The sequence below is a fragment of the Stigmatopora nigra genome, chromosome 2 (assembly GCF_051989575.1).
Source record: "Stigmatopora nigra isolate UIUO_SnigA chromosome 2, RoL_Snig_1.1, whole genome shotgun sequence".
Lineage (NCBI taxonomy): Eukaryota > Metazoa > Chordata > Actinopteri > Syngnathiformes > Syngnathidae > Stigmatopora > Stigmatopora nigra.
Genome location: NC_135509.1, coordinates 8663078 through 8688581, shown reverse-complemented (window position 1 = coordinate 8688581; position 25504 = coordinate 8663078). Strand labels below are relative to the sequence as shown.

Genomic DNA, 25504 nt, shown 5'->3' with positions numbered 1-25504 from the left:
ACAATTACCTCGATGAGAAAATCTCCCGTCCTAAGTCCCGCCCTCCAGGCCACGCCTTCTACGTCCACAGACTCCAGGTATTGCAGGGCAGGGAACGCCGGAGTGGGCGTGAACTCTTCGATGGGCGTCTCGGCTGAGCGGACACATGACAATCCCAGAATAATTTTAAAAAAATGTCCTGCGTTTCTCATGTTTTCTTTCTAAAAATCACTTTTTAATTGAAAATAAAGATATTTTTTATATATAATAAAGACAATCTAGTTCTGTAAAGATAAAAAAACTAAAAAATAAAAATAAACAACATGGCAACAAATTTGATCTCAATGTCAATGGAGGTTGCCATGGTAACCCCGAGAAAATTACTGAGATGGGCCCCACAACACATTTGTGCCAAAGTGGACGGGAAGGATGGTGGAGGGGGTGACGGAGCAGTCAGAGAATGCCAAAACGAGGAGAAAAAAGAGGGCGGGCTTAACTGAGAGCGGCAGATGGGATGGCGAGCCGGCTGGCCGACTGGTTGGTTGGCAGCTTTTGCACGCAAACAGTCAAAAGACGTCCTGGTACACAAACATGTTGACCCAAGCTGCTAGTGACTGCTGCGTTTTTTTTTTTTTTTTTGCAACCACGCCATGGCGATGAGAAGGGGAGGCGGGTGTTTCGCCTTTATATCTCTCTCGCTCTCAAAATTATAATCATGAGTTCTTACTTCAGATTTTTTAAAGGAACTTTGACTTTGATTAAAATAAAAGGCAATAAATAAAACGTAAATTGTCCGGGGACGAACCATCCGGGGACGAACCGTCCGTCGACGAAATGTCCGGGTACCAATATTACTTCAATCTTCTGATATTACGCCAAAGGTACTTTTGCATCGATACAGACCTTACATTGCCAAACAACTTCTGTATCGGGGCCCGGGTTCGATTCTCTCACCTTTGGCTCCACGCAAGACGAATCCGAAGCCCTCGTTTTCCTTCTTCTGCAAGACGGCGTTCTTCTCCTCGATGATGTAATCGCTAAGTGGAGAAGAAAAACAAAGCACGCAGAGTTTAGCACGAGGGGACATACAATCTATCGGCACTTCCAAACACACTGACACCATCGGCTGACATTGACGGTGATGACCGTCCACCGGTCAACAAAAATCGAGTTTTAGTAATTTTAGTTACATTTTAAAAGAAGTGGTTAGTCACAATGCCACTCGCCACTCAGAACTTACCGCAAGAACCCAGAAGTGGTTGATCGGAAACAAATTTTTCTGCGAAAGGGAAGCGAAAGGCTTTTTCTATTAATTAACCCCTTCATGCCTGACTTTAAATTGACTAAATAGACACCAAAAAGCACTGGAGAAGACATAAATATACCAAAAAAAAAACCCAATAAAAGCATCATTAACAGTGTCGCTTATCCTCACAGGGGTGCCGCAGCCGATTTTTCCGCTCGCTTCACATTATGAATGCATACATATGTCAAGTGTACTTTTAAAATTCCAAAAACAGGCTTTCAGGCGACATATGTGACATTTGAAGACTCTAAAAGCAGCAAATAAATGATTGAAAAGCTGACATTTGGGCGGTAAAAAAAAAGCCTGCTGTGTGGAAAAGTGACATGGAATTTTCTATTAATGTCAGTTTATGCAACGACGACTTTGGAAAAAAAGGACAAAGTTAGCAAGGATAGCGTTGAAGATTAAATCATTTGCTACCATTGACGTTATTGCTAAATAATATAAAAGCATTTTCTTTAAAACCCTGCAAATATTCTCTATTTTCTGAAAAGGTGTATTCATTTGTGAGAAATGTTATCTCTCATCTCATTTTCTGAACTGCTTTATCCTCATTAGGATCACAGGGGTGCTGGAGCCAATCCCAACTGTGTCCAGGCCAGGGCTGGGGGACACCCTGAATTGGTGGCCAGCCAATCACATGTCACAATCTCATATAGGTCACAATATTAATATTTGGCATGCTATTGTACCTGTATACGACAGGAAATGTGAATTCTACATATGTGGATGCCAGGTCTTTCTGGAGTTTTTTTTATAAGCAAAAAAGTCACATGCCCTTCAAAAACCCTTTAAATATACATAGTCCCAAAATATCTCATCAGTGCAATGGAACCAGGACACCTTTAGATGGCAGTCTAATCTATGACAAACTCCAATTTTGGAAATGAGCATCTACCACTTTTTGAAAGAAAATGGAGTCAAAACATACCTGTACGACGTAAAGTTGTCGTAGGATCCCACAGTGTAGTGTCTGAACAGTCTTTTTGTGCGGTCCTCTCTAGACTCTGCAAAAAAACAGAACAAAAAATAAATCATTTTGTATAGTTAAACTTAAATTAGGGTCAGAATTTGCTATGGCAATGCGGGCAAATGCTTAGGGCCCTAACTATTTGAGGGCGCACGGGGAATCCCAACTTTTCAGATTCAGAGGGTAAAACTCAATTGCAAAAAAATTAAATATATATCAGATGAAAAAAATGTGAGGTTAGTTGCCAAAAATTTGCTGGCAAATAAAAAACAGCTACAAAAGCTGAAGAAAAAAGCTGGCCAAAAAAGTTGCTAAAAATCAGCTACAAAAACTTCGTTTCCGCCAAAAATAATTTAACCATCAAAAAAAATAATTCTGTGCAAAAAAAATAAACACACTTCCCCCCAAAAAATACCCCAAAATCAGCTCCAATAAGCGTCTCAATAGCAATTTTTTAAAGATAAATTTCGTGGCAAAAGTTTGGTGAAAATTCCTGTAGAAAAAAATTCAGATGAAAAAAATTCCATTGGCACAGTGACGTGTCAATCAGCAAAAAAAAACAACCTTGCAGATGGAAATAAAAGCATTTTACATGCACTATTTGTCGCCCATTCCGAGGGATTCTCGGGCCGGACGGACGTCCTTTCCGTCCTTGCGCTCAGTCGACCCCGCTCGAAAGGGAATTAACCTCCACGGTCTCGCCGCCAACAGATAAGAGTCGCCCATAAACGCTAACACTTATTGAATAAGCCTCATAGACTTTGTAAATCCCCGCCCCCTTCATCTCGCGCCAGGAATCTTAACCTCCTAAACTCGGTGAATCGGCACCCCCAACACGCGCTACCGACATTGGGGCTGTAAAAAAACTGGACATCCTTTTCCAGCAAAGCCACAAAAAGACCAGAAGTTGGTGAAAGATTATCCCTAGTGATGATGATGTAGTGTCAGTGTGTTAAGAAGGATTTTGTGATAAAATGCTCGAGGATATAAAGTCGTAAATGTTGGAAATGTTCAATATTTGTAAACTGTTGGGTGTACTTGGTTATTGGGTGATTATTCTCAGGGATTATTATGTGAGGTCGGGTGTGTTAAAAATGATTTTTTCCCCCTGATTTGATGATAAAAAGGTTGAGGACAGATAGTTGTAAATGTTGAAAATGCTCAATACTTGGAATACTAAATTATGTGTTTTATTATCAGATATCTTTCAAATCTTTTCAATTTTTTGGGGCCAAAACTGTACAAATATCTTCATTGATTAATTTTATTTTTTTATAACTCACTTGATTGTAACGTAATTTCTTACGTCTCGAATGAACAAACCCCGCCCCCTCACTTTAAACGGATTGCACGCTAAAGATAAATTCATGTATTTATTTATTAACTTATTAACTATCTATTTATGTCTAAAATTCCTTTCCTATTTCTGCATCCTCACCCTCTTGCTACTGTGACAACGAAATTTCCCGAATACGGGATGAATAAAGTTATCCAATCCAATGGCAAGAAAAACAAGATGGCCTCAAAGCAGCCATGTTGGTAGGGGCAACATTCCCAACCAAGTCAAAGCACTGACGTTCAAAAGAAGCAATAACTAGCTTAATACTTCAAAAAATGCTTTTATTAATGTCAAAGCATCTGCTATTTACTCAGTCCCTGCCTTCTTTTGCCGCCAGCCCTCACGCTCGGAACGGATTGGACGTCATTTAGCCGTCAACGAGCTAAATGCCACTTCATCTTTTCTGACCGCACTTTCATCATTTACATTCAATTTTCAGGCGCTAACAGGTACTTTTCGCCCCAGAGCAAAAAAATATGACCTTAAATGAGGTCCGGCACGAATCGTGGCCCCATCAAAGGACTTCAAAAAAAGGCTTTTCATCTTTAACGTGTTCAATGAAGCCTGAAAATGGCTGACGGCCATTTCCTTCACCTTTCCTGGCGTGTTTTTGGACCCCGTTAGGTCCGCCATTTGCCCTTCACACTTCAAATGCCACGTTAACACGATGCCCCGCGCCAAACGTGCTTGTCGTCTCTCTTATCGGGACAAAAAAAATGTGTTAAGATCACACTCGACCTTCTTGTGTGGCGTTTACATGTTCTCATGTGGGCTGGCTTACTTGGGTTTTATCTGGGTACTCCACTTTTCTCCCACATCCCAATGCTAGGCTAATTGTAACCTAAACTGTTCTTAGCTATTAGTGATTGGATGGCCACCGTTTCAGGCCCATAATTGGCTGGGGTAGGCTCCAGCACCCCCTGCGACCCTCATCAGGATAGGCGGTTACAAAAAACAAGTCGATGAATAATTAAATTTTAAAAAATTAAAAAGAATACATTAATAAACAATTCTAAAAACTATGAACTTCCTGCTCAGCGTTTCTATTTTCCCCAAAAATATTAAAGTTTTTAATAAAATGTCCATCTTTTTTTGCACTGTTAATTGCTGCCACTGAGCTCATTCCTAATGAAATACATATTTAAATAAAATAGTAAAACGATGAAACATGAGAGAATATAAAAAATGAAAATGCTAAAATATTCTCTAAAAAAACGAAAATAGATAAATAAATACATTTTTTTTAAATTAGAAAGATGAACATATTTTCTATTGTCCTCCAAATTATTTTCCTGAATAGGTCACATTTTTTAATACATTTTCTTTGATATCAGGATTTTTCTGGCACTGTCAAGGACAGCCAAGGAGTTAAAGACCCCATTTGCCTCCGGCCTGGCGCTCACCATATCGACTCCTCACAAGCGAAAAACAAAATTGCATTGTGGGAAAGTGCAAAGTGGCGATGACTCGGCGGCGCTATCATTTTTCCCGAGGCTCTTCTTTTGGAATCAAAAAGCTTGAAACACTTTTGGGCGGATGGGATATTTTTCTATGGTGCTTATTTTCAGGTAAAAAAAAGGGACGGAATCCCCCCCGCCCCAAACGTCCCCATCCCGGCTTCTGCGGACAAACGTTTAAGCATTCCGAGGGCGCGCCGACACATTTCCAAAATTCTTAATGGTCGCGCTAAAAATAGCCCGGCCGGGCGGCCCGAGCTGTGAGTCATTCCAGTCGGCTCTGATGAATGACAATGAAAAAGCTGCCTGCAGCAATTTGGCCGATATTGACGGCGATACACGTCAATGTCACCTCCAGAAAATACATTGAAATACAAATGTCTATTGGAATTGGGGAAACTGGTAAACGTTAGTGAAGTAACAAATATTAAGCAAAAATGCCGCTTATGAGTTTTGCCAAGGATTTTCACATTTTTATGAATTTTTAACAAAAATCAGTGGCAGAAAAAAAATCGCAAAGGAGTGAATTGGCGATAATTGATGTCGCGATAATCGAGGGAAGACTGTATTTACATTTTTTGAACATTTTTAAGCAAATTTTCACCAGAGTAAAACACTTTTTAGAACCTTGTTTTTAACCTAAATTCACAAACTTTTGACCCAAAAAATAATAAAGATAGTTATTTATCTATAATACCTTTTGGTCAAAGTTTGTGATTTATAATATAATATTGTATTTATTTATTTTTTAATCTGAAATGGACCAAACAGTAACCTTTTTTTAAAACTCAACATTCACTAATTTTAACCAACAGTTCAACATTTTCAGAACAAAGTCACCAATTGTAGAACAAAGTTTGTTGTTGCCCTAAATGACCACATTTCAACGAATTCTTTTAAGCTAAATTTAGACAAATATCCTTTTTTTCCCCCAAGCAAACATTCATTCACCAACTCCGACCACCAATTAACATTAAAGTGAAGTACAGTTTTCCTGCAGTTAACCAATTAAACACAATAGTTTAAAACAACGGTAGCTACTATAGGATTTCGACAGCAAAGCAATACAGTGGTCTTACCGAGCCGAGGGTCTAGCTGCCTGATCTGAACTTCTTCCACGCAGTCGGCCGGAAACCAGCCCGTCCTCCCTTTGACGCTGCCTTCCCAGAATCCTCCTTCTCCGATGCTCAGCACTGCCAAGAGATCGGCGCTCGTTTGTAAAACCAGAAAAGGCAGAAAAGGAACTTTGCTACAACTCCCAAACAACCAAAAATATTATTATAATACCTGCCGGCTTTGTTCATAATATGAGATTTGACGTTAAAGCGGCCCACGAACCAACCCGAGTCTGATACCCTCGGGTTAGAGGGATTCTTATCAAACATGCAGTATGTATTTGTAATATAAAACGGAAGAGTTGATTAATTTAGATGAGAATGAGGTCAAAGCTGACAGTGGTTTTGGAAGGAAATCGTTGGTGAGTGCCTAAAGAGCTTCTTATCAAATACGCAAGAAGATATGTTTGGAATATTAAACAGAAGAGCTGATTCAATTAGAGGATAGTCAGGTCAAAGGTCACCAAGGAACTCCTGAGTGATGAAAGGAACTATTATTAAATGTGTGGGATACGCTTGTAATATGAACCAGAAAAGGCCATTACATGTTTTTCGGTGATAAGGTTAAAGGTCACAGAGGTCAGAAAACATCAAGTCAACCAGAAATGCCTCAAAATTAACATAAAGTGACGCAAGATAGAAAAGGAGCGCACGCCAAAGTTCCTCAAAATCAACCAGGAAGTCACCCAAAATCAATATGGACAGAAATTGGCCCAATAATCAGTTGGAATTTACCCAAATTAAAAGAACTTCTTTGGAATTGGCATTCCTGTGGTCTTGCTTGTTTTTGTGTAGCACAATTGAAAAAAAGAACCTCTGCTGTAATGGAGGAGAAAGACCAATCTTGTTCGGGAGGGACAGCGCATTTTTTAGCGGTGTTTGCTGAAACGCTCTTTGTGATTGAACACAGTGAGGCGGCAAAACCGACACGCATGTCTACCAGCTCTCTGGCGGATGACGGAGGGAAAAATAACATGTTTAAAACTCAGCAACGTACGTTGAAAGGAAAGTGGAAAAAAAAGACAAAGTTGCGTGATGGTAACTGGAGATGAATGTATCGTTGATATCGATCTTCCTCGCGGCGTTCTACGAAGCTCCTTCGTTAGTTCTTGTTGGGTTTATTCTGTTTTATTATTATAATAGTTATATTAATTCATTTCTTTATTAAATCAATCTCTTTCTTTTCTTTGTATTAATTCATTACTTTGTTAAATCATTCTCTTTCTGTTTTTCAAAAGTCTTGAGGTCACACCAAGTCATCTTTAACCTAGACAGCCTGTTCCAGGATGGTTATACAAACAATCCACCCAATCTGGGTCCTTGAGATTTGGTGGGCCCTTGGTGACGAGGACAGGGCTATTCGGACAATAACAAGAATATTGTTATCGTTATGTAACCGTACACTTCGGGTTTTTCTGTATGTAACGATTATATGATTATGATTATATTATATGATTCTTAGGTCAAGGAGGTTGTATAATTACTCTAATCTAAATGTTGTTAGGTCTAGTCCCTGTTTTTGTTATTAGTAAAATACCTTGATTGTTATTGTAGTCCCAGATGTTGTTTTTACTCATACGTGATGGAATGATCAACAACTCTGTAACTTGTGACCATAAGAATAGGACGAAAATGTCTATTCGAGGAGACGTTCGGAAGTTGTAAGGTGACACTTGCTGACTCTCCCCTTCGGAGGCTTTTGCCCATTGTTGTATCCATTTCTATTTAATTAAATGTCAATAATTGAATAAGATGTCTTCCTGCAGTTATTGATAATTACGGACGAAGGTAATTATTGATGAACCTGACATTTTGGTCCTTCTGAGCCATGGAGGTCAATATACCGGAGCGAGAACCCAGGCGCTGCTGTTCGACATCTGGTAAGTGACCGTGCGCACGGCGTCTTCAAAACCCTTGGTGGGCCGGAGTTTTTCGACGGGGGCGCCTGGATTCTCGGCGGTTGAAGACTTTTCCTGCTGGAGGGAGACATCTGATGGATCTCGGGTAAGTCCACATTAATGTCTGCATGTTGTGAAGGTGTTTACAAATGCGTTAAAGGGACATTGTATGTGAGGCCCATTGTTGGGCTGGTTTCGCGTCCTGGGTGACGGCGATAAAACCCTGTGTTTATACTAGTCAATGGCAGGTACGGTGGGGCACTTTGCTGGAAAGTGTCCTGTGTCTCAGGGGTAGGCACGAATGTATTGTACTAGAGGTACAATATTGGGGCCGGGGAGTGTCCTGTGTCTAAAGGGTAGGCACGAATATACGTTGTATGTTGTTTGTGTGGTTTCTGCAGTAAAATTAAGATAAGCCTAGGAAATACAGTCGAAGGAGTGATAATAATAAAAATAGATATAATAAAGTTAACTCTGTGAGGCACACGAACTCACTACAAAAAAGTAAAATATGGGAAACACGTGTTGTAAGGCGGGTTTGGATGACGATCCAAAAAAAAAAAAAAAAATACGTCTAACTTGTAAGGATTGGAAAAAAAATTGGTAAGACAAAGCGCTTTAAAAATATTACACAGCTATATTTATGGATAAATAAATATGGGTTTGCTGGCCAGCTTAAAATGCATAGAATACAGGATAATATATGCACTAATGCATAGAGGTAATATACATATATAAATAATATGTGAGTGGATAAAAGTGTAACAGCTTGTTCCACAGACACTAATGGAGGTAATATACATATATAAATAATATGTGAGTGGATAAAAGTGTAACAGCTTGTTCCACAGACACTAATGGCGAAATAAGGCCGGGGAGAAGTTAAAAAATACTATTTTGGGAAAATAGTGGGGGCTCCCTCGGATAACGGGGATATATTTAAGACCGTGGCGGCGGGAAAGTACTGTTTGGTAAGGGAAAAATAGCGGGGCCTCCTCGGCTGACGGGGAAAATATTTACCGAGATAGGTGACGGGCGCGGAGGAAGTTTAACAAAAATAAAGGGAGCTAGAAAATTAATGGGGACACTGGTATTTGATTTGGTTAATCCGGGTATGACGTTTTGTGATTACAATAAATTGGGTTTTTTTGTGATGCTTGGGCTTGTATAACAACAATTAGAATGGTTATTTCCAAGTGCTGGTGGTGCTTTGTTAATATAACCTATATGTACTGTCAATTTACAGCAATGTGATGGCTTATTGCAGCTTGGTTTTTGATCCCGTCCGCTAGCGGGAAGATGGTGTTTAAAAAGACAAAAGAATATATACAAAATGATCATTTAAATGTTTAGCAGGGAATGTCACCTGTGTTTTTATTATGCTCTAGACTTGCCAAAAAATGTGTCGACTGCGGGGGAAGCGTTTCTGGTGCAGCGGCTGCTGATTAGATGGGAGTGAAACATGTGGGCCGCGGGGCAGACGATTTAACTGTGTTGGGCTTTCGGGAGCGTTCGGACCGTGTAAACGACTAAAATTTTGTGATCCCTTCCGTGAAGACATTATAATAATAATAATTGGCCTTGGGGGTGCTGAAGCAAACTTGAGGGCAGAAAATGGGTTTTTGCCATATTGTTGTGCTTGCAGCATACATATTCTGGATATATGGGGTCTTGGAAAAATATTGTTATGTAGTTGAATATCGGAAGAGGGGTTAATTTGACGTTTTAATGGTTGTCTTCTCTAAAAAGCGTTGTATTTGGGCACAGGGAAAAAGCTGGTTTGTAAACATAAGATAACAATGCTGTTTTCGCAGCAAGAGTGGAGGTCATAGTTAACGGCTAATTGCGTTTTCTGTTTGGACTTTTCAGAATAAGAACAATACATGGGCTGCAAGAAATGCAAGGTTATGCGAATGCTTTCGCATTGATATTTTGGGTTTTAAAATGAAATGTATTAAAAGGATAGAAAAAATCTGTTCAGTAAAAGGTTGATTTGGTAAAAAGCTTTGGATTTGGGAAATAGACCAAAATAGTCATTTTTGAGCAATTGTGGATTTCAAAGGGCTCTTAGTTAAAGGAAACTAGCTTTTGGAGGATAAAATAATATTAATACTATTTCAGAATTTTTTGATTGTTCAAAATACTTTAATCCAGGGGGTTGGCTGGTTAAAGAAAAGGCCAGGATGACAAAATTTACAAAATTATGGTATATTGGTGACGATAAGGTTTTTAAAACATTAAAGTTTGTAATTAGGAATTGTCTAACAAAAGGTTGATTTGTCTCATTTAATTGTTGTAGATTTTTGTTTTGGTAACAGGCTATGGGAAATGACTCGTGTCTTAAGTAAACATCATATGAGGTGATTTACAAAGTATAGTAGGTATTGAATTATTTGGCTGATTAACGACATCAGATGGGAAATTTACAATGCAATAGTGGCATGATAAAATTCATGGCATTCATCCAAATAATTAGGTGAATTGTAAATAAAATAATTGGTTTAGGATGAGCATATTTTCCCTAAGAATGGAGTAACATGGAATGTTTTTCAAAGTGCACTTGAAAGAACATTGTCTGTTGTCCTGGCAGGAGGAAATATGCTTTGTCACAGGTCATATTGATGACTTTAAGGATATTACGGATTGGATAAGCATTGGTCAATTGATACAACCAAATAACGTTGCTTTTACGGCATTAAGGGCATGCAAATTGGTGAGAACTTTAGCAACGATGGGGTTAATACGCCTGAATGTTACAGTGATAACGAGTGACAATAACAAGCTTAGATAAGGGAGGGAAAGGAGAAATTCTCCAAATTCCAGATGCTGGCTTAGAAACAGGTTATGTTAGTCGTTTTGGGTTTTTGACAGGATGTGGTAGTACATTAATTCTGGAAAATTTTGGGAAATTGGGGACCCCATATCTAAAACAAGTTTGAGACAAATGTGTAAATAGGCTCTATTTGGCGCTGGATGCACGAATTCTAGTGGGGCCTTTCATGTTTTGAAACAAGTGACGCTTTAGGTAGATGGGTTGTCTATGAACAAAATGGGATGGGGGAAATTCGCTTACAAATTCGGCGTGTTATCTTGGTTCATAGAATTTGGAGTCAAGGCGACGTAATAAAGGCCATAGGCGTCATGTTGTATAAAAGAGGCGTGGATGAATTTGTTTTACAAATGGGGGAGATTATCTTATCACCTGAAACAAGTAGAAACAAAATTGGATGGCCGCATTAAAAGGTGATTGGCATGCTATTAGAGGGAATTGGGATTTTCCAAAAACATGATAGGGGGCCATTAGGTCATGGCGGCTGTAAAAAAATAAAAACTTTAGATGTGAAACTATTCCCACCTCAATTCGGGGAACAAACAGCTAAACTGATAGCATTAAAAAGGATATAACTTTGTGTGAAACTTGAAGGTAATTTTTTACAAACGGTTAAAATGCTAGAGTGGGGGTGTGTATATTAAAGGATCTACTAATGAATGCGGGGTGGATCCAGACCTTCCGGAATGTGGGGTATTCATGGCGTCCTCGAGAATTTGTGGATTTTCTCCGGGTACTCCAGTTTACTCCCACAAAATGAAATTATGGATGCTAGACTGGTTGAACACACTAAATTCTTCTGTTTATGAGTGTGAGCGTGAATGATAGTTTGTCTTTTTGTGTTTTTTGATTGGCAGACCACCGAGACATAATCTATCAATAAAAGATCAATAAAGAAAATAATTTGGGCTTGAGTCAAGGGAAGACCTATGTCTCGACAAGGGGGAGGTGGCCTTGCTACAACGGCACTACAAGGCTTAGGGTTTAAATCTATATGCATACCCACATATCCATTTCAAAAAATACATATAGATTTTATTTTATTTTTATTAGATCATATTGATATCATTCCATGATATGGAATTCCAGAAACTATTTATAGTGATAATGGCTCCCATTTTGTTAATATAATAGTTGTCTACCATCCACAATTGGCGGACCTTATATGAAGTCCTGTTTGGTAGACCTTACAAATTGTTATTATTCACCACACAATGACAATTGGATGATGAGGCGAATCTATCAGAGAAAAAAAAAAAAAAAACGCACACACCAAATTTAGACTATCAGAGGGAGATTTTGCTTCTCAACAGGAAACGGACGAAGCGACGGTGATTCTTGAAGACTGGATGCTGATAAGCAGCATAAAAGAAGAAACATCGGAGCAACGCAAAGTGGGAGGGTCCTTGTTACTGAAAGGGGACACGGATGCACCTTTCCCACAGTAAGAAGGTTGTCTAAATTGAAACGTTTCAAGAGGAAAAATCCCTAAACAAAGACAAAAAGTCATGTTGAAAACAATTATTGCTTTTGGGGCAATGAGATTAATGATGATTGTGATTCTATTCCTTTCCACAGTAGGGTTGTTTTCTCCAGTTGGAGAAAAAGGCGGAGGCGTTTCAATTGAGGATACACCTTCTTACGGGAGGGTAAACCGAGAAACATACACATTTACATTTAATTAACATTACCTACTAAATCAAATTTCCACATTGAAAATATATATTTGGACTCGGCGACGTCCCGGTTGCCATACAAAAAGAGATGGTGGGAAATATGTGTGGTACATTAACAGCAAAAAATTAAAGATTGGGAAAAGCCTTGTTGCAGAAATTGGTCAAGATTGGAAAGCTTGGACTGACATATTAACCTGTGAAATTTATTTCTGAAACAGGGATTTCCCAAACGGGGGATAATTGGGCGCTGTTAATGGAGTGTAAAGAAGGCAAGCACTATGTGGAGCTACTTTGGTAAAAGGGTGGTCTCAATTGAAACATTGAGGGGACGGGTAAGATAAACTTTCTGACTTAATAAGATACGGGAAACACCAATATTAATTGAAAAGATTATTGCTCAGCAAGCAATACCATAAAACTATAGGGAACTCTTTTATATTGGGTTTGACGTCTCCATATGGTTTCAATTGAGACTAAACCATCTTACAAAGGATTAGGATAACCTACCAGACAAGGGAAAATACGATGGGGTCTAACAACTCCCTCAATCACCATTCATTTGGGGAAAAGTGTTTTTAAAAATGAAAAAACGTGTCCTACTTGGCAAGAAAAAATATTGAAGCAGTGTTTATCCTGTTACGCGGTAAATAGGAAGTCAATTTTTCCACTGTTTAATCATTTTACCTGCTTAAACCTTACAGGGCATGGTCTGAAGCTGGGGGCGATAAATGAGACGTGGTGTACCGGCGTTCTAAAACAAACTACACCCCTGATACCACGTTCTGGCCTATGGTGGCGGGGTGGTAGATAAATTATACGACTCCTGCCGAAACGCGGCAGGACTAGGTACTTTGGTCTCACTGCTCTTACCGGTGTCTGTTTTTCCATCCACAGTGGAGGAGATACAATTGGCGGCTCATAATTCGGAGGTGAAGGGTCGACCCTCCCGACATCGTCGAGAGGCATGGAGGGAAAGAGATCCAACATACATTGATGCGATTGGCATCCCCCGGGGCGTACCAGATGAGTATAAGCTGGCTAATCAGATCGCAGCAGGTTGGGAGTCTATCTTCCTTCTAATCACCCCAAACAAAAATGTGGATAGAATAAATTACTTACATTACAATGTTCAAAACTTGGAAATTATACTGAACAGGGATTTGTGGCCATGAAGGAACAACTGGCAGCTACCAGTCTGATGGCGTTCCAGAATCGCATAGCGGTGGATATGATCCTTGAAACAGGGGGCGTGTGTGCAATGTTTGGAAAACAATGTTGCACCTTCATACCGAACAACGCGTCACCCAGTGGATCTCTCACCAGGGCCATTACTGGCCTGCAAACACTGAACCGCAATATGCAAGAGCACTCTGGAGTAGATACGTCCGCATTGTCAGATTGGTGGGATAAGACCTTTGGAAAATCTAAAGATTTGGACTATAGGCACAATTACCGCTATCCTAACATTGTGTGGGTGATGTAGTATCCCCTGTTTGCGCTCCTTGCTAAGCCGACTTATAACTACTGAAATTGCCCCTACAAATTCTAAAGTACATGAGTTGTATCTTATGGGACGGTTTGGGGAAAGCAGTGAGGTCCAGGAGTACGGTAAATCCGAGGACCAATTGGACGAATATAATTATGTTTTTTCTCTTTCAGACCAGCCATGGGAGTAAGGAGTAGGCGGATAAAATCGCAGTCACCGACATTTCCATTTAGTGATTACTAAGAAATGACTAATAACATACATATTATAAAAACGGGGGAATGTTGGGTTTATTCTGTTTTATTATTATAATAGTTATATTAATTCATTTCTTTATTAAATCAATCTCTTTCTTTTCTTTGTATTAATTCATTACTTTGTTAAATCATTCTCTTTCTGTTTTTCAAAAGTCTTGAGGTCACACCAAGTCATCTTTAACCTAGACAGCCTGTTCCAGGATGGTTATACAAACAATCCACCCAATCTGGGTCCTTGAGATTTGGTGGGCCCTTGGTGACGAGGACAGGGCTATTCGGACAATAACAAGAATATTGTTATCGTTATGTAACCGTACACTTCGGGTTTTTCTGTATGTAACGATTATATGATTATGATTATATTATATGATTCTTAGGTCAAGGAGGTTGTATAATTACTCTAATCTAAATGTTGTTAGGTCTAGTCCCTGTTTTTGTTATTAGTAAAATACCTTGATTGTTATTGTAGTCCCAGATGTTGTTTTTACTCATACGTGATGGAATGATCAACAACTCTGTAACTTGTGACCATAAGAATAGGACGAAAATGTCTATTCGAGGAGACGTTCGGAAGTTGTAAGGTGACACTTGCTGACTCTCCCCTTCGGAGGCTTTTGCCCATTGTTGTATCCATTTCTATTTAATTAAATGTCAATAATTGAATAAGATGTCTTCCTGCAGTTATTGATAATTACGGACGAAGGTAATTATTGATGAACCTGACAGTTCTAAGTGAAACTTTGCCTGAGTGAGTGAGTGAGTGAGTGAGCTCTTCTCGGTTGCTAGGTTACGGCAGGACGAGCTTGCGAAAAGGAGGCGCCGGAGTTCCCGAGGCCTGATGATGCAATATTGGTGACGTCAAACGAGGCCGGCGAGCGTTCAGGTTTTCGGTCTCGACAGGATGAATTAAAGGGCAAATGTTGGAAAATGAACTGTAAGTGACCATGAAAAGAAGAAGAAAATCAACACATGACCAAAAAACAAACAAGTGAACCAGAATCAACAAAAAGTGACCCAAAAATTTACAGACAGTGACCCCAGAAATCCCCCAAAACAAGAGCAAGTGACCCAAAATTAACAAGGAGTGATTAAGAAATGCCTAAGAATCAATAAGAAGTGACCAATCAACATGGAATTGACCCCCGGAAATCCCCCAAAATCAACAAAAAAGACCAACAAACAGGGAATGTCCCGAAATCAAAAGGAAATCACCCAAAAAAACGAACAAACAGAAAGTGCCAAATAATCAGGACAAATTGACTAAAAATCAACATGAAGTGTTAAGGAAATGGCCCAAAATCAACAAAAAAGACCACCAAACAGGGAATTCCCCCAAATCAACAGGAAATCATCCAAAAAACAGAACAAGCAGAAAGTGTCGAATAATCAGCATAAATTGACAAAAAAATCAACATGAAGTGTTAAGGAAATGGCCCAAAAGCAATAAAAATAAAGAAAAAATGCTGTAAAAAGTAGCAAGGATGGCTGCCCTCTACTGGAAATTTGGCCAAAAGTGTGAAATTAACAGAATAGCTTGTTTCGTGAATACCTCGTGGCATGTGCGTATGCGTGCGTGCGTGCGTGTCGTACACTGACTGCAGCTGAAGTTTAATGAAAAGCGCGGGCAAGCAAATCTAATAAGAGCTCCATTCGCCTTATTGGATTTGTCGCTCCTCGCTCAAGTCTCTCAAACACTTTGTTTGACGCTCGTACGCGGTGGTGGCGGCGATGGCGGAGGAGGAGGAGGAGCGCTCGCCCGCCGCTAATTGACAATAGCCTGAGTCGGCAAGTCCGGGAAGACAAAACAGCGGATGGCTTTTCTCTTTTTCATGTTTCTTAGCCTTTATCAGTATTCGTGAGACTCAATGGCAGCCATGGCAATGTTTTTTTGTTGAGAAAAATTATCCAGATTTTTCGGTTATTAAAATTTCTTCCCGTAGAAGAGATTTTTGTACTTTTTTTTTTTTTTTCGTATCATTGGCAAACTTTATGGAGATTTTGTGTATTTTGCAGATTTGATATAGTTTTACCAGTTTTTGTGTTTTTTGTGCTACCAATATAGGTATTCGTTAAACTCAAAAGCAGCCATTACAAATATTTTTATTGATGAAAAATAATCCATATTGTTGTTCGTTGTTTTAAAAAAATCCCGCAGTATTTAGCAGTTTTGCCATTTTTTTCACAAGTTTTTTTGTACTGATAATTTTTGTATTATCGGCAAAACCTTAGAGGTTGTGTATTTTGCAGATTTTATATATTTTCGCCAGTTTTCCTGTGCCACCAATAACAGCCGAATGGGTTTCATTAAAACAACTGGAATAAAATTATCCTTTGGGAGTTTTGTGTTGTTTTTTTGGTGGTTGGGATGGTTTTCTGCAATATTTTTTTCGTTTTGACGAGATTTTGTTTTTTGCAGTATTACCATTTCTCCCTTTTTGTGTTTGTGCCATCAATGGCAGCCAATGGGTGAGCTCCAATGACGGAAACTAAAAATGTCTTTTTCGGGGGGCATTTTTAGAAGTTTTTTTTTTGGTGGTAATTTCCGTCATTTCTACTCGCCTCTACCAATAAGTTAACAGCATTTTTTTTTTTTAGCGAGGCGCTAACGTACTCTCCCATATTATAAATCCGGCAGACAGCCGTGAAAATGGAAGGCGGTGCAAGAAACGTTGCGATTAGACATCGCCAAACATGATGAATGGCTTTGCTTGGCGAGGAATATTAACACCGCCGCGACTGGGATTTACCTTCAAGCGGTTGTTAGCCCTGCTAGGACAACCGGCGATAAATGAAGCTAACGCTAATGCTGCAAGAATCAAAAAGCTTCTTTAATTTGCATTTTTTTTGGTCTGTGTTCTGGCCAATGAGTTGGTTGTGTAAATGAATAAATGCATGAGATTATTGGGAGTATTACGCTTGTTGTTGTTGTTGTTGTGGAGGTGCGGATGCTAATGCATTCCGTGTGTGTTCGTCGCTAGGCAACGAACGCAAGGGCACTCTCGTAAGACAAATTCATTTAGTTTTTTTTTTTTTTCCGTGCCGTTCTTAGAGAGATTGATCCATTTTCAGGTGGGCGATATTAGCTGGGAATTTAAAAGCGTGGTATCGCTGGCTTTGATTGTTGATTATGAGGAGATAAATATTGCGCTGAGTCGACTTATTTTGCAATTTCAGGGTATTTACGCTTGGATTGTTCTGGGTATAACAATTTAGCCGGCGTACTTTGAAACCAAAAACTATCCGGGGAAGATAAATTGGAATCGGAATATTGGAAAACAATAGGTAAATCATATTGTTATTATGAATGAAAAAAAAATGAAATAAGAAATTATTTATATTTCATTTTATCAAAAATACACTGTGAAAAATACGTTTTACTGAAATAAATAAAATCACATTGTTTTTCATTTGTGTCAATCAATCAATTATTTATATTAAGATAACTGCTAAATTTAATGGGAAATTATTTTAACCCTTTCATGCACATCCATTTTTTAGAACCTTACTTGTGTTAAACTACACTAAATTTGTCATTGACTGCCATAGACGACCAATCGGTTTGTTGGCTACGATTAATCATACTCAATCTGACATAATTAATCACGATTAATCTCACCATTCATTATTCCAACTGCAGTGAGCACTTGAAAGTTAATATACATTTTATCACTGAACTCATACATTTAAAACTAATGACGAAATGAATGGGACGTTATCTAGAATGGCTTGAATCCTACTTTACAAATACATTTCATAGACACAAATCCATCAAAAACCTTCCAACTATATTTTCTTAGGCCACAAAAATGCCACCAAAGGCTTTTTTTTGCAGCAAACCATCTGTCCATCTGACCTGCATGTGTGTTGTCCACGGGTTCCATCTGTATTAGCTCATGATTATGCATTCATGTTTCTTTGTGGATGGATTACGACTGAATACTGGGCAAAAACAACCAAAAATTCATGGTATGGAAGGACTGTTTTGCTTTTTTTTTTTTTTGCAACGGCAGTGACAGTCAAGCGGAACGGGAAAACAGGTGGCGTGATCGGCGGGGAGCGGCCAGGCGGGACTCGCCGCCATCGGACGGCCCCGTTGCCACTTTGGTGACAGCCTGTTTATTCCCAAGGAATGGAAAGGCCATGCGTTTAAAAACAAATACTGGGGTGTAAAGTTATGCCATTTGTTCTGTTTGGGGGAAAAGGGGGGTGTCGAAGCAATGCTCTGGGAACATCCAAGTTAGAAAAGCATACTATAATAAAATGCAATTGCACAATGACTCAGGGGATGGCAGTGGCGCACTCATTCAAACAAACTGTAGAATCATCATGAACAAACATAAGCAACAAAATGAATGGATGCACATTAAGTTATAGACAAAAAAATTAGATGTATTTTTTGTTCTTATTTAATACTCTCTCGTTAATGCTAACAATGATATAAGCTTATGAAGAGGTCTACTTTGAGTTTGAAACAAAAATGACAATATTCACTGTTTGCGTGATGCTTTTTCATATCGTAAAAGAAGCCCGAGACCCTAATGAGGATAAAGCGGTTTAGTATCAGAGGACAACTGTCGTGTTGACTATTTGGGGATGATCAATCGGTCGGTCAATTGATATATTGAGCCGATATACAGACATTTTTCAATATTAGTGCCATATTACAGTGAGTAGGTAAAGAATAAATCGTAATTTGTTGCCAATCCACCAGTTTAAAGGGATTGGAAGCCTAGAAAACCAGATTAGATCGATATTGGAGAGGAAGACGAGGGCAACAAACACACAATCCCATCATGCATTGCTTGACTTGGTGCACGGTAAACGGTGGAGGGCGGCCGGTCTGTTATGCGTGCGAGCACAGTTGTCACAAACAATTATTTTCATTGCCGATTCATGGCTGATTATCCCGCCATGAGGCAACTAATCAGATTATATAAAAAACACAGGTTTTTTTAGGATTATTTTACTATGGGTAAAACATTTGAGCTAGAACTGAACCAAAAATGATCAAAAAATTGCCAATATTTCATTTTGAGGCCTTGTAAAATGGCTTCAATCTGCTTTAATCGATTTTTTTTCTTCGTTTTCGGGGATTCTTGCATGATCAAAAAATGTCTCACTCAATTCATTCCATGGTTGAACTCCAAATGTAGCCCACATTGAACACACAACTAGCGCGTAGACAACAGCGAGATTTCAGTGAATAATGAACGGGACGGCGTAATTAGCTTTCAGTTTCCTCAGGTCAAATGAGCTTTCATTTCATCATTATTCAAAGCTATTAACGGGACGTTCTCGCCACAAGAACAACAACCGGGGCGGGCAAAATTGACTTAAGATTTTTGTGTGTTTTTCCTCAAGCGTTTAGCCGTCCCCAGTTCATTTCAACAGTTTTCAGCACTTTTACCTTCATCATCCTCAAAGAAAATGGCATCCTCCTCTTCCTCCACTTCCTCATTAAACACAGTGTCAGCTTCAAGGCATGCATAAATAGAACAGAGTGTTGTGATGTCACAACCAGAATTGTGGGGACAAAAACGTGCACTGCTTTGGGTGGAATAATTAGGAAACGGTAAGAAGCTATCTAGTTAGCTAGGAAGCTCTCCAGCTATTAATCATACAGATCTATCTAGTATCTACAAAGCACAGGGAACAACGCACCACTTGTGTAAATCATGCAAGTTTTTCTTTTGTGCCTAAATTCAAATGAAGAGGACAGATTTATAGAGAATATTTTCAGTTCTTCCCTTTACAAATGTGTATATATGTATGTGTATAAATGTGTATATATGTATGTATATATATGTGTATATGTGTATATATGTATGTATATATATGTGTATATGTGTATATATGTATGTATATATATGTGTATATGTGTATATATGTATATATGTGTATATATGTGTATATATGTGTATATATGTGTATATATGTGTATATATGTGTATATATGTGTATATATATATATATATATATGTGTATACGTGTGTATACGTGTATATATGTGTATATATGTGTATATATGTGTATATATGTGTATATATGTGTATATATATATATATATATATATATATATATATATATATATATATATATATATATATATATATATATATATATATATATATATATATATATATATATATATATATATGTGTATACGTGTGTATATGTGTATATATGTATATATCTATATGTATATATGTGTATATGTGTATATATGTGTATATAAGCGTGTGTATATGTGTATATAAGTGTGTATATATGTGTATATAGGTGTGTGTATATATGTGTATATAAGTGTGTGTATATGTGTATATATATGTGTACATATGTGCATATATGTGTATGTATGGGTATATAAGTGTGTGTATATATGTGTATATATGTGTATATATGTGCATATATGTGTATGTATGGGTATATATGTGTGTATGTGTATATGTGTATATGTGTATATGTGTATATGTGTATATGTGTATATGTGTATATGTGTATATGTGTATATGTGTATATGTGTATATGTGTATATGTGTATATGTGTATGTGTATATGTGTATATGTGTATATATATATATATTTATACACATGTACTTGTACATATGTATGTAGAAGATCTGCAGCTATTTGGATTGTTAAGTGTCGACGTGGCCAAATGTGATGGAAACGGCGCCCCCCGTGATGGCGTTGCGTCATAGAGGCAGATGGTATATCGGCTGGTCGCCCTTAACGCGCCTTTTGGTGTCCTCACATAATTTCCTTCCTCTTGCCCCTCCCGCTAGACAAGTGTTGCATGTAGCAATTGAGTTTTTAGCTTCAGTTTTTTGTTGTTGTTTTAACTTGCAAGTCCTGTCGTAGTATTTTTTTAAACTCATTAAAATGTACTGTAGTAGGAGGATTGGACGCCAAACTAGGCACGTTTATCATCACTGGAGGAAGGGCAACAACCCCAACTTTTTTTTTCCGTTGGGGTACATAGCTGGCGGCCATCTTGAGTGGGGCGCCGGCAAAACCGAAAAGTAAACGTTGTGTTTTTTTCCTAAATACGCACAAATCTGGATATATTATTAGAGTGTCATATCGATACCGGTAGCACACTAATTGTAAGATGAAGTATGAGAACAGTACACTGTATACAAAAGAATCTATCAAACGCGTGGCATATTTTCTCAGCATTTCGTGTGATGGCAAACGCTTCTGGGCATACAACGTTGAAAGGAGTGTGAGTGATTTCCACCTGTGTGTAGCAACTACTCACTCTCTGTCAAGTGTTTTCATTAAGCTAATGTGCTCATGAAACAACGTGACGGATTCTAAAGCAGGCTGACCACGGGGGTAAATCACGGGAAAGGGCGCATGCTCAAGCCGTGCGCCATCAAAGGATGGGGGGGACAATTTTCAGTAAAAAATAATGCAAAGCCGCTCACTTCCTGTGCCTGACATTCTTAGCCTAAAACAACCGGTAGGGATCGAGACCTTTTTTTTTGTAGTGGTGACGTATTGTAACTGCGGGCGGTGGAATTTTTTAGGTCAAACGGCGGGTGGACGAGGCAGTGCACACAAAAAAAGGGCAAAACGTGGAGGGCAGTGACAAAAAAAGGTTGAGGAGAAGGTGGTGGATTTTTTTTTTTTTTTACCTTCTACGTCATTACAGTCAAAGTCTTGAGTGAGGTATGGATGGAGACAGAAGATGTAAAGACAGGCAAAATCATGAAAAGATGAGAGAATGCAGATTTCAGGCAAACACAAAAGAAAACAATGTCATGTATGGAAGCGTAACTTGATTTCTAATATCTGTTGAAGAACAATTTCAAGTTAGACTCTATAACTTTTGATTTTTTTGGTTGTAAATGCGATCCAGAAAAGAAAATGATTGGACGCCCATGCGAAACTTGAGGCAGAAATAGAAGATACTTTTTCAGACTATGTTAACTACATGGGTCATGAGGTCAAAGGTCTCAGGGGTCTGATAGGGTAGATTTTAATCATTCAAGATTGGATAAAAGGGGTTGTAATCAGTCATTATTGGTAATATTAAATGGAGGGATGTAAATTTTGGGGGTTATAAGAATTTTCAGGATAATTTCTTCCATATTTTAATAAGGCCATACTTTGAATTAGGTTGCTTAGACTAAATTCTGCTCCATCTGTTGATCTTCATGATGACATTGTATGAATTCATATTTAACATCTAGAAAGGATCAAGTAGGATCATTTATGACTCATATCAATGTCAAGCCATTTTAGATAACCGGAAATACTCCTTGAAATATTTCATTAAATCATGTTTTTTCCTCCCAAAAGTAATCCAAAGAAACAAAGTAATAAAATGACTGAAAAACAAAGCATTCTGGGTCCAGTCCCCAAAAAGTAGCAAGAAAATTCCCACTACATCATCACAATCAAGTCCGAGACGACGATAGACGTTCAGGCGACCGGTCAAAAAGGGGATCCGACCCCCGTCACAGAAACGGCGTCTTACCTTTGACCCTCTCTCCTCTATTCAGCTGTATCTCGCCCTCCCCCTGCGGCGCGTAGGGCTTGACCACGATGAAGGTGCGACCCGGGACGGCACTGTAGAGTTTCCTCTTGGGCCCACGAGCGCCGCCGCCGCCGCCACTGCCACCGCCGACTCCCCCGCCCCCGACGGCGCGCCGGGGCGGGCTCACGTCCCGCTGCACCGAGCCAGGGCTGTAAACAAACACGTACGTTACGGCGGCCATCCGAGCTGGCGGTCACGGCGCTCCGATTCCTAAAAGGCGGGCCTGGCCAAAACGGCGGGGGATCTTCCGCCGGCAAAAAACTAAACGGTCCTTTCCGACCGGCCCTCGGAATCCCCTCTCGCTCATCCCGAGTTGGCCAAACGCGGATCCCGCGTGTCCGGTTTAGCGGGCGGGACGACGGACGGATCCCGCCGTCTCAAATCCCTCCCGCCGAGGGGGAGCGCCCACTTCCTTCCTCGCCTCCTCCCATCCCCTCTCCTCCTCCTTTCCTCCTCCCGACACACTCGCTCACGATGTGGGCCCCTCCCCTTTGATTCAATGAGCTAGCCGTACGCGCGCCGGCCGTTCCGACATATTGCGCACGCGACGGCGCTGGGGTCCCAATGCGTTAGGCTCCTCCCATCCCTCCCTGACGACTCTCTTCTACTGGCGTATTAGCAGACGCCGGTCGTTCATCCAGACTTCGCGGCCACTACCCGATCCACATGCTGTACCCCCCCCCCCCCTCCCCTACCCGTTTCTCCTCTCCGGCGCCAATCATTTCAACATCACACGCCGGGTAAACCGGGGGCGGAGCTTAAGGTGGGACCTTGGGGTGCCAAGGAATAAAAAAAAATAGAAGGGACACCCTCATTGGTAGAGCTGACCGTCCCGTTAAACCGACACCCTCCCTTTCATTGATTTTCCGTTCCGGTATGGAATAATGGCGTTTCGCGGTCATTCATTGACTGGACGTAAGCGAGATTGAAAAATTATTAATTTTTTCTTCTTTTCTGTGCTCTTTTTTTCATTTCCTATATTTTTACATTTTGAAAAGAGTGATCAAGAGTGTCAGAATGTCATTTTGACCATCTTTTCTAAAAGGTCCACAGATTTCATATTTGGGTTTTGTAAATATGAAACGCAGGCATCCCTTGCATCATTTCCCTCAAACGCCGGCATATAAATGTTATTGTTTGAGTGAGGAAGGAGAAAACTGCTGCAATTCTACTTCTATTTAGTGGACCATTAAACACAGTCGATGACATTAGCATTATCATAAGTAAATAAAGTAAACATCAATAAAAAATAGAGCGTTTTGGAGGTGGCTTGCACAGGACGATTTGGGAACGGGTATTGACTTGGTATATGAAAACTGTATATTAAAAAAAAAGGAATTCTAATGAACTACACCCGCAAACAAGAACAAACAAGAAGTAAGTGGAAAGACTATAAGAGTAAAAAAAAATAAAAAAATAAAAACACCATTCTGAGGATCGATCCTAAGACTATGGCGACCATATTTAAATTTCCTCTGGAGGAGGCATTTCAGTCCATGTGCTCACAAAGAAGATTAGAAATGGAGGAGAGAAAAGAGGACGAAGAAGAGAAATCGAAAAGCGAAGAATAGGAAGTAGGAGGACGAGGTAGGAGAGCAGGCTAAGAGTAAGAAAATTGAAAATGAAGACAAGAGGGAGAGGACAAAAGAACAACAAGAAGGAGTAGACGACACATAAATGTACAACCTTTTTTTTAAGCTATACCTTGGTTTCATTTTCCCTCCTTGGCCGTGCTTGTAGGCAATAGATTTCCAAGCCGTATGGACTGAAAAGTCTGGCAGCCAACCAATGACTCATTGAGGATTCCCCTCTTAAAGGGAACGTGAGGAGCCGCCTTGATTAGTAGTGAATGAGTCAGCAATTCACCTGAATCCCATCCCGCAAGAATGAGTTCTTCTACGAATACAAAGCGTGACAAATGTGCTGCCTTTTAAAGCCGTCAAGAGAGACGGAATAACATCTCGCGCCAATGCCATCTCCCCCAACGTTCAAATTCAAGTCACGGCCGCTCGATATTGACTCATTATCTGCGCGTTAACCTGTTGCGCAACCTCGCCTATCCAATCGAGCGCCTTATGCGATAGGAGTCATTTATTTGTAATTGTGAAGTCAATTCTTAGGCGGCGTTAAGGCCTCGACTCTTACGCCGTGCCCGCGGCATCCTCGACGGCCATTAGCGTCCCAGGCGTACATGTCTCGCCAGTCTTAACGACCAATTAAGCCACTAGCCGACGCTACTATTATTATCAATGTAGGATTTCATTGTGCAGAACCAGGGGTAGCGAACCTATGGCTCGGGAGTCACATGTGGCTCTTTCGATGGGGGCATTTGGCTCTTCACTAACCTGTGAGCTAAAATATGGAACCCACTTGTGACAGAACTGAGATACTATATCAAGAACTGCTTTAATCTTCTTTTTTTTGCATTAGAATGCCAGAATGCATACTCTCATTGATTAGCAACTGAAAAAGTATTCATTTTTTCCACTTTAAAAGTAGTGAAATGACTTAAATATACAGAAACCCATTTACATGTATTTTTACTTTTAAATTAGAACATTAGCAATAACATTAGAAAATATGAATTGCTTATGGCTCTCTTTGTTAAAAAGGTTATCGAACCCTAGCATACATGCTAACAATTAG

At 39.5% G+C, this 25504-nt stretch overlaps 1 protein-coding gene across 12 annotated transcripts in view; it reads right to left on the bottom strand.

Annotated features, from left to right (window-relative positions):
- Positions 1-25504, bottom strand: part of shank3a (SH3 and multiple ankyrin repeat domains 3a) — a 68823-nt gene that overhangs the window by 11346 nt on the left and 31973 nt on the right. For 8 of the 12 annotated variants that reach the window (XM_077739274.1, XM_077739305.1, XM_077739281.1 and 5 more), the window contains 8 exons: positions 22799-23007; positions 21954-21977; positions 19721-19786; positions 6131-6244; positions 2217-2292; positions 1220-1258; positions 934-1016; positions 9-133 (listed from right to left, as the gene is read on the bottom strand). In XM_077739274.1, the coding sequence (XP_077595400.1) occupies positions 9-133; positions 934-1016; positions 1220-1258; positions 2217-2292; positions 6131-6244; positions 19721-19786; positions 21954-21977; positions 22799-23007 (736 nt within the window). The remainder of the gene's footprint in view (positions 1-8; positions 134-933; positions 1017-1219; positions 1259-2216; positions 2293-6130; positions 6245-19720; positions 19787-21953; positions 21978-22798; positions 23008-25504) is intronic. The other 4 variants (XM_077739315.1, XM_077739323.1, XM_077739287.1 and 1 more) reach the window with 3 other exon arrangements.